This window comes from Gymnoscopelus microlampas (assembly GCF_963454915.1).
Source record: "Gymnoscopelus microlampas genome assembly, chromosome: 6".
Taxonomy (NCBI): Eukaryota; Metazoa; Chordata; class Actinopteri; order Myctophiformes; family Myctophidae; genus Gymnoscopelus; species Gymnoscopelus microlampas.
The window spans coordinates 40,961,969-40,978,452 of record NC_139943.1 but is presented as its reverse complement, the minus strand read 5'-3'; the positions used below and the strand labels follow the sequence as shown (position 1 = coordinate 40,978,452).

General features: G+C 40.7%; 1 protein-coding gene across 1 annotated transcript; it reads right to left on the bottom strand.

The window, feature by feature from the left end:
* Nucleotides 1-1,694: 1,694 nt before the first annotated feature.
* Nucleotides 1,695-12,815, bottom strand: st8sia2 (ST8 alpha-N-acetyl-neuraminide alpha-2,8-sialyltransferase 2). Its single transcript, XM_084059062.1, has 6 exons — nucleotides 12,486-12,815; nucleotides 9,714-9,770; nucleotides 7,893-8,036; nucleotides 7,499-7,756; nucleotides 5,220-5,513; nucleotides 1,695-3,815 (listed from the first exon to the last, which is right to left on the bottom strand). Exons 1-6 carry the CDS (start codon nucleotides 12,578-12,580, stop codon nucleotides 3,518-3,520), a joined length of 1,146 nt encoding a protein of 381 aa, XP_083915188.1. The 5' UTR covers nucleotides 12,581-12,815; the 3' UTR covers nucleotides 1,695-3,517.
* Nucleotides 12,816-16,484: the final 3,669 nt, after the last annotated feature.

The following is a 16,484-nucleotide window of genomic DNA, read 5'->3' as shown; positions in this document are numbered from 1 at the left end:
ATATCATTATTTAGTCATTTCCATTAAAGTCATGTACATTTTATTTTGTGCTCAAATAATATACTTCATGTAAAAAGAAGGTATAATGATTTGAACAAAAAAATACTTTTGAATCATAAAAGGAAACAGGAAATAGACCAAAGGGAGTTTCACAAGTTTCCACTCTACCTTGAGTGTGATACTTTAAAACAAAGCATACTTTGTGTTGTGGGTGACCTTGTGGTTTAATCAAGCCTGTTATTTGATAAGGCACCCTTACTACACAGTGAAATTCAGAGTGAATTAACAATATGCTGTTGACACGTGAAAGCTTACTGTACCAAGACATCCAAATGACATCTATGCCAGATAGTAATATATTTGTGTTGGACAATTTTTATCACATTCAATGTTTAAGTTGTAATATTTCGCTTGTTCATTATTTCAATTATTTAAAAGAATATAATTTAAAATGTATAGAAGACAGTGTACATGTTCGTGGGTAGCCACTCCACTTACCACCTCGACTGTGTGTAAAAAAGTCTAATATTGCGCTTGTACCAAGCTTTCAACCTGTTACACCAGTGCTTCTCAAACCGTTCAAGGACCCCCAAATTGTATTTGGCCTGGACCCCATCTGAAAAGGTTTTGTGCCAGTGACCCCCAGAAGAGAAGATTTGTGTTAAAAGAAAAATCAAAATTATAACATTTTCCAATACTTTAAAGATTAAAAAAATGATGTACAAGCTTGCAGCGCGGCACAAAGTGATGCGCTATGAGCTGGTATATCTGCTTTTTTTTTTAATAACCAAAGTATAAATGGATAAAGTGGTTAAAATGATTGTGATGCTGTAGTAACACATTTTGAGAACCACTGTTGAACTAAATTTGATAAATGTAAACATTTATATAGCTAAATTTGCCTTTGAGCACACTTTTAAAATGGGGTTTGAAATAGCCAATGGTTCAATATGATCCTCTCAGCATATTGTGCGGAAGGCTGTTGTGTGTGTTGCGTTTAAAGTCCGATTTTTAACACTGTTACACTGCAGCTTCATTATGCATCCGAGTTATTTTGTAGATTCTGGAAACTTGTATATATATATCTTTTTTTTGTAATCCTCAGTGTCTGCCATTTGTTTTCAACGTCATCTAGAGATGAAGGTTGTGTCTTATCCCACCTCCTGTGTTTGAATGTAAATCATTTATAGGCCTCTTAGGAACTTTTATTTGAATTGCGTCAAATGTTTTCCTCTCATAAAATGATTCAAAGTCATTGTGGTAGCTATTTGTAGAATGTACTTATTTGTTCATTTAAGCCAAATGAAGTTCAATGTTCCAAATGTTTTTGAAGTATTTTGGAGACATCTCCATTTGTGTTCTCTGAAAGAGTGCAATTTATTGTAGTCATACTTAATCAACCCATGGCTGGTTCTGCAGTTTCCATTTTCTTGAAGACATTCTGAAATAAACCCTCTTCATTGTGTGTGTGACTCATAGTAACTGAATAATTTGAAGTGATCTTTTCTTGTTAATTTATATTCTGATGCAGTCATGTCTAATCTGCTGTATCTACATTCACAAAAAAAACACACCAATTCTGTTATAGTACCACAATGTCACTTTTTTTTTATCCAAGTATTGAGTATTTGACAACTTTTCACATACAAGCTGTAAGCATCAAGGAGTCCTAGTCACTGTACATGACATTAAGAAGAAAATGGGATAATACTGTAAACATGTACACAGTTGGACAGCACAGCAGGATGTACATTTCTGAAAAATCCAAACTGGAGAATCTAAACTGTGGCCCCATGGCAGATTCTCGGCTAATTAGCTTAGTAGTATTGGTCACAGGCCGCATCTATTTTTGCAAAACACAGACAACCGTGCCTTTCATGACTTCAGATGTCCTGCTGACGTCTGTAGTACAACTTTCATGTCTATTCTCCACTTAATTGGCAGCATAATAAGACAACAACATTTAAGTCAACAGGAGCATCCTGTCAAAACACTTTTTATAGAGCAATCACATGGCTGAAAGCACATGAGAGGCCCCTTGTCAGACTGGCGTTCACTTAAATGTTTCTGCTAACTTCTATAGACAGTTATTGAAAGCTACAAAATTACTCCCAACTCACTAAGCACCTCAGTTCAGAGTTTCAGGTAGAAACAAGCTAATTGTAATCCAAACTACAAATGTACTCATATACATTGATAAACAAAAAACTGGGTATTTTTTGAATCAATTGTTAACAGCTGATCAGGGAATAGTTCTGTACATTTTAGAAGACACTGGGAGGCTCATATTATAGTGTAACAGTACATTCATTTAAAAAGGTCATCAAAGTTAGTTGAGTAGCACTACAAACATACAATCTGAGATCACCACTAAGTCCAGTGCAGACAAATAGCCCTGATGTTCCTGGAGAAACATTTGCAAAGCGAGTTTGCTGTTGGCTGGGCCTGTGTAAACCGTCTTGTGTGAACAGCTGGTGCATTCCTTGCCCTTAATCTCTCTAGAGGTGGAATACAATTTAAGCCGGTTCCATGACCATTTTGTTCTCTAGGTAAACCCCTAATATCAAATGTCTGCCCATGTTCTACGGGTGGAGAATTTCCATTTGGTTTACAGCTTTTTCATTTGAGCTTGATCCTAAAAGTCCTTGTTGCTTGCTATATGTAGGCTGATCATTCACTAAGTAGTGATGCTGGTTCCTGACCTTTCAGAATATTTGAAGTTATATACTGTACATACATACAAATGAGCTAAGTGTTGGGTATTACTGATCAAAGATGTGCTCATATAACTTCAGTTAAAATCTCAGTTTAACTTTCCAAGTTAAGAGATTTGTCAAAATATTTTTCATTCAGCCAGTGCTTTGTTTAGCCTGAAGTTTAAAAAAGGGGAGGGAATCAAAACCATGCTACCTTGTAATTAAGTGCCTCCATCTTGTGGCCCAACCAGTGCCTTGCAAAAAACTATACTGAGTTGTCGGTTATATTCTGGCAAAGATTTCAACAGTGGCTAGAGCCATATACCATATAGTGGTATTTAGAAATATTCAATAATACAATCAGAAAATGTCAATGCCTAGTTCATTTCATTATTCTTGTAAATATCATATCCATAACTGATACATTGATAAAGTTTGTAAACACATTCTACCCTCCAAATTAATGTCAAAGGTGATTTCACAGACTCATCACAATCTTTGTCGAAGGGATATCAGCAGCAATAACCTAGTCCAATCAATGACCAGCAAGCCACTTGAAAAGTTGCAAAAAATGTAAAAGGTGGTAAATTACAATAAGTCAGTGCATATTTCTATCAAAGAGAGCTCCATGTAACCAAAGTTCATCACCATGGCCTAATAATACATTAAAGTGATACAAGTTTCATAAAAGTACATGGTACAAGAACATTCGTTCACACAAATAGCAAATCCTCTGCAAACTGCTAAAAGAGTGTTCAGTCAAGCAAGAGGTATTTCCCGAAAAAATATGGGGGACATTTCCCTGAAAACATTCCTTGTAGCTATGTCAGTGATGGCTTTTCTGCATCACAAGACCCAGTGTGGAGCCGGAGTGCCCCCTGTCTGTGCAATCTGCTTAAGGTCCTGAACTCCAGTGGCATGGTGTGTGGGCTAGAATGAGAGGTATACTCGTATGTAAGAGCATCATAGTAGTGGTACTTGACTGGTTTGCCCTGGGGATCAAGAGGGAAGGGCCAGAAGCCATATAGGTGGATCTCTTCACAGAAGCGTGTGGCCATAGTATACATCAGCAGTCCAGTAGTGGGACGCTTAATCTGGACATTGTTGGTCAACCAATACCTGTTGACAAAGGATGAAGTAACTACATAATAGCAACAAAAAAACAATATTAACGATCAAATTGCATGACAAGAAAACCTTGGGGTAGAATAACTCATACTGTTAACTCTCACACACAATCTCTTGACATAATGCACAGCACAAATACTAAGCTCTGATATCCTATCACATGGTGCCACAATACTCTGTGTGAGGTCTCCATGGTTGTCTTCAGTTTGCTCATGCAGAGCACACTGAGGCCAAGATCCAGGATCCATTAAAAAGCAATCAGCTTCAAACAGTGACAATATCCTCACCCTTGCGGTATTAAGTCAGTGGGGGGTAGTGGGTGCATTAAGCGGAAGTAGAATCCTGAAAAAAGTCAGGATTTACTACTTGCATGAACAAAGCCCCCTCTCTGGCTCCTCGGAATTGCCTTTCAGGCCCTTTGTATGCTTAGGGAGGCTCAATAAGTGACCTTTTTAAAGTTTGTATTTACACAGGGACTGTTTGCTAAGCAAATATCTTATTTGTCCACAATGGTACTCTTGCAGAGTTACACACTCAGACCTGCAACCTGATCAGTAACAGTCACACATTCTTGTACTCTAGTCTAGACTACAGTTTGAGGTTATGTTTCTTCCTGAGGGGCACTTCGGTGGTAATTATTAAGGAGGCGAAGAGCTTTAGTAATTTACTTCACCCAACCTCACATTCCCATGGATGCATACCCATGACCATCTGGATACTACCCAACTACGCTCTTCTTAAGGCTACCACTGGCAGCAATCTGGCAGGCCATTCAGTATGCCCTTACCAGTTAACAGTAAGGTCATGCCCAGAAGCAAAGGCTATTCTATTTAAAGGGCAGCCAGCAGACAAGCTGAGCAGAATTCTAACCATAGATAATTAGTTTGGCATGCTGAGCATTTATCAGACAACACTATAAAAAGGTTATAGACACCTGCATGGAAGAGCTATTCAGATTAATTATTTTCTTTTCAGAAACACTGCATTTAGCAGCTAATAAATAACATCAAAAGACCAGCTACCCTTTTGCAACCTTGTTAGGGTGTAAAATATTGAGTAAATTGGCAGTGGATATTTGTCTGGAATACTTGAGTTAGCCTTCAACATCCTTTTCATAATGTAAGACAGACATTTTTAACTGGGGAGGTTATTATAAGTAGACTTAGAGAATGGATCTAGTTGGGAGGACTTACAGTGTAAGTCTTACACTGACTGCCTGTGGTGATCAGCTGTAATGCTCCGTTTAAAAATAGCCATCAGTGCTGCTAGATTAGAATTCGTCAACCTCTAGATTACTCTGCACACAGGTGTGCTGTGATTTTGAGCACTGTTACTGTACGTGCCCCCCCTCCCCCCCATGTGTCAATGCGAATGTGTGAATAAACTGCATCTTACCCTCTGACAGCATGGAGAAGGCGCAGTGAGGGAAATGCAGTGCGTACATTCACTGTGTGCAGCAGAATAAGACGAATGGCCCACTCTACACGCTCCTCTCCCCCCTTTGCCATGAAGGCAGGAATCCACAGCACACTGCCACTGAGACTCTGCAAACGCCGCAGGAAGCGATCCCGCCACTCGTCCGTGGCCAGATCCTGGAATGCCCGCTGTACCACTGAGGGGTTCATGGTCACCAGGCTGGTGCACCGCCCCACATCTCCTGAGTATTCCTCCACCGGTGCCAGGTTACACCTGCAGGATAAGCAGCCACAGGTCACTCAGTTCACATTTCATCCAGTGCTTTGTAGATCCACATTACTCCTTATTCCCTGTGGAATTAAGTTCAAATTGGTTTACTTGTACATTTAAGCCTTCTAACCTGGCACAAAAACACTCTCACTGCACTTCTCAGAGCACATTAGCAACACTCAACTTCCACATACTGTTCCTAGCCAATATCCCCATACCAAGCATAGTATGCACATTGGTTGTGTGATAACTGAAAACATGCCAAATATTTTAACAGTAACCATCAGTTACTATCATGTTTAAAAGATCCAGTATGTTAGGGTACTAAACCAAAATACTCTCTAAAATAATGATGAAACTATGTGGGGTGAAGTAAAATCTGAAATTAGCCGAACACCTCAAATGGCTTGTAAAGGAATGTGAGGCCATGGTATGGGAACAAATGGTTAGCTGAAACATTATATTCCCATGAGAAGTCTAAAGGCCAGCACAAATTCCTCAGCCCCTTAAAATCCCACACTACCTGTATGCCAATATTGAATTACTCTCCAAGAAGGCCCCAAACGTTTTTGATTTAATTCCATTCATTTCTTTATTGTAACATTGTGTAAAAGAGTATTTATTGAGTTTTGAGAATGTTTTATTATTTTGAATATGCTTAATTCATGTATAAGGTTTTGTCTGCATGGGCTTGCCCCACCCTCTTGAGGAGTTTATAAAAAGGAGGTATGACATTGGTATTGGCACTATGGTCATCACTAGAAGGGACTGTGACAAACCATGTTTGGACAAAATGTGCTGTCAGTAAAGGCAACATGCTGGAATGGCCTACTGCTTCCAATAAGGCAATGCCTTGCATTTCCTGTTTTGTAATCTCTCAAGATAGATTCGGAGCACCGCAGCAGAATTCAAAGGACATTTTTGCTGATGGGTTCCTAGATTGCCTGTTTTGAGACCCATCAAAAACAGAACTGTGATCATTTTTAACCTGACAATGTACAATTTATTTTTACATTTCTTTGGTTTGTTTTCTCTTAGTGTATTTGTATATTTGTTTTGCATAGTCATTTGTAACTCTGGCATGTTTGCATCTTATATATTTTTTAATAGATGTTCATTTATATGCTGTCGTCCTATCAAATAAACAACGTAAAGCAATATACTGTAGATCTTCCCTGGCCATGCTGGATGATGTGGATTTTGACTGCTACTGAATGAAAGGAGATTCCAGCATATCCAAGGGAGAAGAAAATCAATAAAAAACAATGACTGTCAGAATAATTGGGACACACTAGGATTTCAGACCTACTGTCTGCAACAGAAGCAGACACATCAGCTCGATGAGTACTCCATTTTTATTGTTTTGATTTAAAAAAATCTTTGATTTAGCTGATATGACGTTCTTTATCAGACAAACAATAGCACACACTCACTAAAGTGCTGTGCGCAAGGCTTTCCTTTTCTGTCGTTGATTATTGCAATTGTTATATGCGATGCAAGCCCAACTCAGAAACCCTGATGCTGACAGTTGGGCACAAAGAAGAACTGACTGATATTTTAGAGAAAGAATTCCCAGTAAATGAGAGTATGCATCCTTAGAAAGGCAGCACCACTCCGAGCAGCTCATTATATTTCCGGAGGATAGCTGTAACTTTTCAAAATGTCAAGTGTAGTCAGCACATATGCTCCCAGCATGTCTGCTCATTTCTAACTTTAAATCATTAGAACACAAAACCTCCAAGATGACAAACAGCTCTGACAGCTGTTTTCTAATAAATATTCACCAGTATGAGCATTGACTCATAAGGACAAATTAAAAAGGGGTTTGCGTTCCCTGATTAAGCTGGTGACTGAACTGTCGTCAGTGAAATGAAAACAAATTCGATCATGTATTCCGGCAATGATCCACTTTGAAATCTTTCATACTTTTACTTCAGTGGAAGCCGCGAAGCATCAAACGCCTCTGACAACTGCTGTGGAAGGCTAACCTGATGACAAAGTCATGGGAGTCAATCTCTCTTCCACAACTGCTGTTCAGCAGAATCCCAGAGTTGCCGACAATGGCACAGCGTCTGTGATGCTGGTTTTTCATGGGCGATACAGACGGCAGAAGACGGTAGAGGTTTTCTGAAATGTTAGTGGTGCTTTGGCGGTCGAACACATAATGGATCACATCTCCTGGCTTCAAAGCACCCTTCAGAATAGAAATGTCCCTCTCCGGATCGAGGAATCTCAGAATGTTTTTCCTGCGTAAGGGGAAAAATATGTTAAAAAGAATTTGGGGGAGGGGGGATAAAATAAATCAACAGAACATGAAAGGACCCATTCAGTGATCTGTGAATTCATGGTGAGATATATGCTGCAGAGGTATTATGATTATACCTAATGAGCTTAGAGAGTGTCTTGTTGAAGGCCCAGGTATTTGACGACACGTTGGCAGTATTATTCAAGATTGGCGAAGGACCGTGGAATTTATGTTGTCTCTGGCTTGGCAAAGGTGTGGGATCCGCCTTTGCTGCAGCATACCTAGTAAGGAGAAATCACAGTACCTTGAGATTCAAGTAGTTAACACATAATGCTGTTTTTCGCTTTTTAGCCAATCTGCCAATTCCCCCTGAACAACGAACAGCTAACCTACAGCTAGGTAGGTTACTACTACCTAGTGTAGACAACCATATGCCTTCTCCGATACACATGGAGTCACCGTACCAGTCAGTTCTTTACATCTGACGGTGAGGAGTTCCACTGGGAGTGCTCCAAGCGTGGGGGTTTTGATTAGATTTGATTTAATTTATTTGAAATGCAATAAAACCACATGGTTTCAGCAGTTCGAGGCTAACACAATAAAATCCAGAGACTTATTTCCATTGAGGTCCTCTCACAATCAACAGTTAAGTAAAAAATACATAACAATAGAAAAACACATGACAGTAACATATACAGTACATACATAACATCCCTAGACTAATGACCCTCTATAGGGGAACCTTTTCTTTTTTTGAAAGATTTTTTTTTTAGGCTTTTATGCCTTTATTTAGGCCAACAGGAAATGGGGAGAGAGATAAGGCCATCGGGATTGGGAGCCGAACGTGCGACACACTGTCAGGCTGGATTACCAGCCTAGCGGCCCTATTCTGGGCGCCGTCTTACCCATTATCCCTAAACTTCTTTGCCATTTTTTACTATTTTAGAAAAAAAAATCAAGTAGTTCAAATAGCCAATCTACATCAACACATTGTGAGCTTGTAGATTTGCTATTTCAACTATTTGAAAATGTTTTTCAAAATAGTAAAAAATGGCAAAGAAGTTTAGGGATAATGGGTAAGACGGCGCCCAGAATAGGGCCGTAGGTGCCCAGACGGTTACGCCAACCATTCGGGCCAGGGGAACCTTTTCTAATAGACATGCTTTTGTCTGCTGCTTAAAAGACATCAGACTGGTTGTCAGTTTGACACTGGTTTCGAGGCAGTTCCTATGAAAGTAAATGATCCCTTGCCCACTTTACTTTTAAAAGCAGGATGGCTGACATTTGCTACACTGGCTCTGGTGAAAAAGTTTGTGTACTTCGTTTACCTGAGTAAAACATTTCCTTAAAAATATGGGAACCTCGCCATATATGATCTTATGAAGCATGGTCAACATGGCCATGGTAACGCTGGATTCTACTGGGAGCCAGTTGAGCTCTCTAATCTGGTTCCTACCTATATGGGTTCGGTAACATGTAATCTCTCTGTTCCGCTCCCTGCTGAACTGGCACCCAACAGGCGACCAACCAGTAGGAGTCGCTAGTGCAGCAACCATAATCCACAATTGGAGCACACACACACACACACACACAGGACTGACTGATACTTCAGTCTCCCTTCTCCACGGTGACGAGCGAGTACTTTGTAAATGTTCATTTACAAGTTAAACCACATTGAACACTGTTATTCCAAAATAGTGCAAAATACGTTTTATCAATTTCCAAACTACTGTAGAATGTTTTTCAGTGCTTCATGGAAACATACATATTATGTATTCATATATGGCACCTTCTTTGTCTTGGGGCACACATATTATGTATTCCTATATGCATATTATGTATTCCTATATGGCACCTTCTTTGTCTTGGGGTGGGAGAGTGAAGTGACATTTTTGACCACGTGTTCATGAATGTTACCAGGACCTACAAGGATGTCAAAATAGAAGAAAGTGTCATACCTGTTGGGCTTAGGGATGAGTCTGTGCAAGGCCATTCTTCTTGAATCTCCAATATTCCTAGACAAATGATTATTATAATTATAGCTTCCATCAAAAATCACTTGACACATGTTCTCAGCCTTATGAAGGACATTAAGGTGATAGGGTGGGGGTATGAGCGCTGCTAAAGTTATCTTGATCATATATAACTCAGGCAGTAATCTATATCAATGGTATGTTGTGTGTTCATGACCAGTTTATTCAGGATGACCTGATGGAGAAAAGCATGCATTTACGGTTAGATATTTTCTACATACTGGGACCATCTTGGAATGTAGCGTTACAAAGTGAATCTCTAGGCAAGCTGTATTATTCAGAAGAGCGTTAGTCTGTACTCTTCTCCACAGAGGACATGGCTATTTCTTTCACCATCGTGTTGATTATGTCTGTCAGCCCACTGGAAAACTGGGACACCAAGTACTGTTTGTATTTTGAGCATCATTTTTCATCAGCTATGACAAAAAGAAAATCCATCTTGGTCACACATCTTCTAGATAAAGTTGAAGTTGTCTGTCTGCCTGCGGCAGGCAGATTATGCCCACATATGGAAATGCCTGACATCAGTACAGATCTGCATTGTTAGGCAATGGTTTCTGTTGTGTTTGATGTCACATGCCCATACTGTATGCCCATTATGATGGAGATCCCTGACGTCAGCGCAAATTGCCATTGTTGACAAGATCTCGATCAGCCAGAGAGAGAAGGAGAGGGAATGGGATGTCAGCGCGAATCGGCCCTGTTATGCGAGCGACGGTTTCTGTTTTCTGCACAAATCAGGAGAGGATGAAGGAGGGAGGAAGAGGGGGAAAGGGAGAGAAAGCCTATTTCACCCATGCGATAACCCGGGCAATGCTGGGTACAGTACCAAATTCCAACAAGCTGAGTGAGAGAGATGGGGGGGGGGGGGGGGGGGGGGTATTTCCCCCATGTCATTTTACCCAGAGAGGGAGCCTATTTCACCCACTCAATAACCAATGCTGGGAAGTTGTGGGAACGTGCTGAACATACTTTGCGACACTGTCAGCTCGATAACCCCCACCAACACCGGGCGAGCTGTCTGTTAAATATAAGATAACCTACAATATTCAAAATAGGGTGGATGATATGGTGGATGCATTCCTCACCAGCCTGCTGTTCTACCTGCTGGGAAATGCAACTCCCTCTTATCTCATGCCAGGTGAGCAGAGCTTTACATGCATAAATGTCGCTCTAATAGCCAAACCAAAGGTAGCCCACGATGTGTGCTGTAAACGGGATTTGATGCTGGGGTCACCATTCACCAGAACCAAAGCTATTGGGTGGATGCGTAATTGAATAAGTCAAAAGCTATTTGTCAATCAAAACATGTTTATGTGGTGATTATAATAAGAGAGCACATCATGGTGCACTTTGTAGGAAATGGTTTTCTTGTTTGTGAATACTATATACCGGTAGTAAAAGGACTGGCTGTGTTCTGTCAGTGATAAGACTTATCAACCGGATGCTAAAACGATTGAGTGCATTTCCTTGGAGTATCACATTTGCAGAAATAGGTTTATGCAATTATGCTGCATTTCCTCTATTGCTTTTAAAGTCTGTAAAAGCAGAAGACTCTTCTTTGTCCTCAAACTCGAAACCAAAGAAACAAATCAAGCTATACTTTTCAGCTGAAGTCACCCACAAAACACCCTTCTACGGTTCTACCAAGCCATGCAGCGAGGATTATTGCAAACTCCAGGGGTGCACACCGTGGGCTGTGGAGGAGACAATGAATCTTTAAGAGCATATAGGATTAATAGGATTTCAGAAGCAAAGCGTTCCCATTGTCTCACAGCCTTTTGTTGTCTTTGTTGCCTTCTCTCTCTCTCTTTAAAACACACACCAGCACAATCACATGCGCGCGCACGTTGTGCGTGTGTCTGTGTGTGTGTGTGTGTGTGTGTGTGTGTGTGTGTGTGTGTGTGTGTGTGTGTGTGTGTGTGTGTGTCTGTGTAAGCAAGCACACAGACAAAAGCACGGGTCTGATGCACATGCATGCAGGGCAGGCTACACACTGCAGACTAAGGTCCTTAGAGACCCATGCTGCCATACAGGCCACAGCCAGTAGAACAGCTGTTCCTGCTGGACCCCAGTGTCAAGATGGGAGGAGACTATTAGAGGCTTTATATTCTATATTCAGACCCAAACTTTGACTTGTAAACTAGATGATTCCAATGCATGTTGCTGTGTTTTATTTTATACTTCAGATACATTTACCATTTAGGATCTTTTGTTATCATTGAAGATTAGAAAATACAATTGACTGAAAATGGACATGGATCATGTTACACAACACGCACGCGCGCGCACGGGCACACACACACACACACACACACACACACACACACACACACACACACACACACACACAAGTTATTGGATGGATGCATTACTGAATAAGTCCCTATGTGTCAATCAAAACATGTTTATGGCCATGGTGATTATAATAAGAGCGCATGATGCACTTTGTAGGAAATGCATTTCTTATGTGTGAATATTTTATTGTAAAATGACTGGCTGTGTTTTAGGATTTAGGATGTTTTGTCATAATTGAAGAAAACATAATTGATATGGATCTCATATTACACAACACACACACACACACACACACACACACACACACACACACACACACACACACACACACACACACACACACACACACACACACACACTAAACAGTAAACAGTACATAGACGTAATAACGATACTTACACAGCCTCCTCCACTTCAGTAATATCTGAGATGATGAGAAACACAACCAGCAGTGTTACTACGCCGAACAGCAAGGTGCGAAATTCGATCGGCATGGTCACAGAAAACGTCTGCCGCCGGCTGGCTATAACTGCAGCCAGCCCAGGCTCCCTCTCTCTCCTTGCAATGTTACATTGGCCCTCTGTTTTTCATCTATAAGTCCCTCTGAAACACAGCCCCGCGATCACCATTGTTCTTTAGAGCACGAAGTGTGTCGATCACAGGAGGATGCCGAGGTCCCGTTCGAATAGATCGCCGTGTTCCTGTTCGTAACGCGTGGTACCGTTAGGATATTACCTCTATTCTATTCCCCAGTCAAACTTTCAAAGCGTGTGCCTGCAGATTGCCATGGGAGCGAAATGAGGAGCACAGTCTTAAAGGTATACGGCCAGTGTTGCCAAATGTTCGAGAGAAATAAGCAACCAGGTCTATGAAAACAAGCCCAGAAGAAGCAACTAGGCCACAGCACCTACAGTGTAGATAATATGCATTGGCTTTAAAAAAAAATAGCCGATCTGCAAGCTCACTTCATCTGCATCTGCTGTTTTGAAAAAAAATATTGAAATAAAAAAAATAGAATATTTGGAAGATTTTTGAAACATTTTAACAACACAAATATGGCACAAAAATATTTTCAGATGGGGTAGGGACAGTGTTATTTTGGGGTTCCAAACCATGACTATATTTGGGAACCACTGGTTAGAATAATAATTAAAAACTTTTGGAAGCAAGCCTAAATAAGCAACTACACTTAAGAAACAAGCCCAAAAAGCCGCAACCCGCAACTAACCAATATTTACAAGCAACTTTACAGGGAAAACAAGCCCAAATTTGCTTATAATAAGCGGACACGGCAACACTATTATAGCCGGTATCTCCGCGTCGACCTCGTTGTCCGTTGTTCCATGATGTCCCATAGTCTTCTCTTCTTGGCCAATAGCAACAAAACGTCCCTCCCCGCTATCAAACAAAGCCTTGCATTCAATTAAATAATGTGTTCTGTTCTGAGGGCTGTCGTTGTGTCCGGGGAGAAATTATATGGCACAGAGCTATATGGTTACCTTGGAAAAGAGCAAAATTGAACCGTTTTTACGTTTGAGATCACATTACACGGTGAGTCTATTCATTCTATGAAAGCACAGGTGTAATTTACACCTGTGCTTTCATTAAATGAATAGACTCAATGTATCATTATTTCACCCCAGTGGTGCTGTAGTAAAATCAATGAAATATCATGAACTTATTACAGGGGACATAATTTGCTCGTTTTCCTGAATTTGCAGTCACTAAACTACTTTTCGAAATGAATGAGCATGTCACAAAACACAAAAAACAAATGACCATATACAAAAACATGACATTTCTCAAAGTGGTTACTATTAAAACAAATTAGCTTTTTTTTATTCATTTATTACTAACCTTAAATCACCCAAACCTTGACCCAATCCTTAACTTGAGGTTAGAGGATGGAGGAGTGTTTACTGTTTACAAACCAGCGTGGTTCTCTGACCTAGATACAGTCAAGCATGCCTCTGCTTATCAATTTTAGGCATTTAGCAAACACTCTTATCCAGGCTTGAAAAGGTACACGGTCTGTGAGGACTGTGTTGAGGATGGATATGGAGACGGAGTATGAGGCAGTATAGGGAGGAAGATGGGAATTAACACTGCAGTACTGACCAAAGGAGGGAGGTCATTCCACAGCTTGGTAGCCATGCAGGTGGGGAGCAGAGTTTGATGTGGAGGCAAGGTTGTCTTATAGGTGAGAGAGAGATAGGCAGCCTGCAGTCACTGATCACAGGATGGGGTGTATGGCTTGGATCATAGCCTGCAGGTAGGGGGGTGCCATACCCTTGTGCTGCTTTGTAGGTCATCGGCAGTGTTTTGAAATGGATGCAAGCAGCGTCCAATTCAGAGAAGCACCAGAAGTGGAGAGATGTAAGGACATTCTGAGGACTGCAGCACTTTGGATGAGTTTTGAGAGAGTATACACTATGCAGGCAGCCCAGCTTGGGAATTGCAGTAGCCAAGCATTGTATGACTAAAGCTTGGAACAGGAACAGGGTGATAAGATTCCTTTGTGTGAGGAAAGGTCTGATCCTATAGATATTTTATTGTGCAAGCTTTTCTCAAGTGTAAATGTTATAGGACATTGTGTCCTACATATAGTTAATGTTCATAATGTAGTGGGAAATCTATAAGGACTGTACATGTCCTCTCAGGAAAGCCAAAATGTGGTGTGCCCATCAATGGAACTGACTCTATCTCAGAATTTTAGATGACAGAGAGGGGAACTAAATCTAAATACTCTCCAAGCCTTAGGCTTGGAGAGTCCTTAGGGTATATGGAGGTTGAAAATATAACAATGAACGTCTCTTTTGTGGTTTTGGTTTTGACTGTGTGGTCGTTTCTATGGGAGCTCAGAAGACCCATTTAAGTATGATAAACAACTTGCACCTACCAGACTAACACTGTCTGAGGATTCCTCCCACACATAACATGCATGCACACACGTGCACACACACACGCACGCACGCACGCACGCACGCACGCACGCACACACGCACGCACACACACACACACACACACACACACACACACACACACACACACACACACACACACACACACACACACACACACACTCGCTAGACCTGGAGAGCAGAGTTTGTGTGTGCTTGCGTGCAGTGGAAGTGTGTGTGTGTGTGTGTGTGTGTGTGTGTGTGTGTGTGTGTGTGTGTGTGTGTGTGTGTGTGTGTGTGTGTGTGTGTGTGTGTGTGTGTGTGTGTGTGTGTGTGTGTGTGTGTGTGTGTGTGCGCGCGCGTGCGTGTGACCCGTGTGTGTGTGTCTGTCTAGACTAGAGAACGGAGGGGAGACAGCAGTAGTTTTGCCACTAGCCAAGTTTTGAAACACCTTTCCGTTTTTTATAGACAATTCCATAATTCCATTATATGACTTTGTGGGACCAACCAACCTTGTAATTGAACATTTAGTTCGTAGTATACTAGTTAGTGAGTAATGTTTCATGAATGTAGCCTGAGGAACCCATTCATATTAATAGAGGAAAGCTAATTGCTGGCATATCACTTGGGAAAACTGCCAGAGTGACAGTATGATGTGGAAAGTAGGCTGATGTAACCACCTCCAGGTAAGAAACAGTGGCATATTCACTGTGTATACAGTATGCAATATATTGAAACATTGTGTCCATATTTTGCCATTACCTTTGACTCTATAACTTTGATACTTTGACTCTTTTGATGATACAGATCAGTATTCTATGCTTCAGTTATTAGGCATGTTACTGTGCAGTGTGCACCCCCATATTTCATTCCAGTAAACCAAAACTCAAACAATTAGAGATCGCCATCATTGTTCTACAATTCATTTACAGTATATCTCACACAAGACACAAGAGAGCGTCCGGTGCATTGACTCTTTATTGTGATTCCTGTGTAAAATAGGAACTCAGTCTATCTACTTGCCTCTGCCGGAAAATGCACCTAATTGCTCCTTCTGGGTCTCTTTGCATTTCATTCCATTTCACACATTTTCAAGAACTATGGCTAAAAAGCCAACAGTGTATTTTGCAAGAAGTACAACTTGCAGTTGTACAGAGCACAGATACTTGAGGCTCATAATCATTCATGGCAATGTAGAAACATTTGCACTGTCTTCTGTTATACCTTTAATTATTAAGGCTATCAGTCATGCATTTTATACACTCCACCAAATGGTTGGACTAAAAACAAATTATGCAAATAGATATTATTTATATACCCTAGTAGGTAAAAGCAAATAGTATTTTATCTTCAGCTCACATCTACATCATCTTGGATTTGCATCTGTATAATCCAGTTTATGGCCTTATTATAGGACAACAGGTGCCTATTTCCCATGGTCTAAAACAAGGGAAGTTGTAGATATCACTGTCTTTGCATTGGCCAACAGACTATGTTT

Bases quoted from the DNA above. Each gene is read 5' to 3' on its own strand.
- st8sia2 (XM_084059062.1), bottom strand. From the start codon at position 12,580: ATGCCGATCGAATTTCGCACCTTGCTGTTCGGCGTAGTAACACTGCTG. The intron at 9,771-12,485 runs GTAAGTATCGTT...TCATTTGTCTAG, and splicing joins ACTGAAGTGGAGGAGGCTGT to GAATATTGGAGATTCAAGAA. The intron at 5,514-7,498 runs GTTAGCCTTCCA...CTTATCCTGCAG, and splicing joins TCCCATGACTTTGTCATCAG to GTGTAACCTGGCACCGGTGG.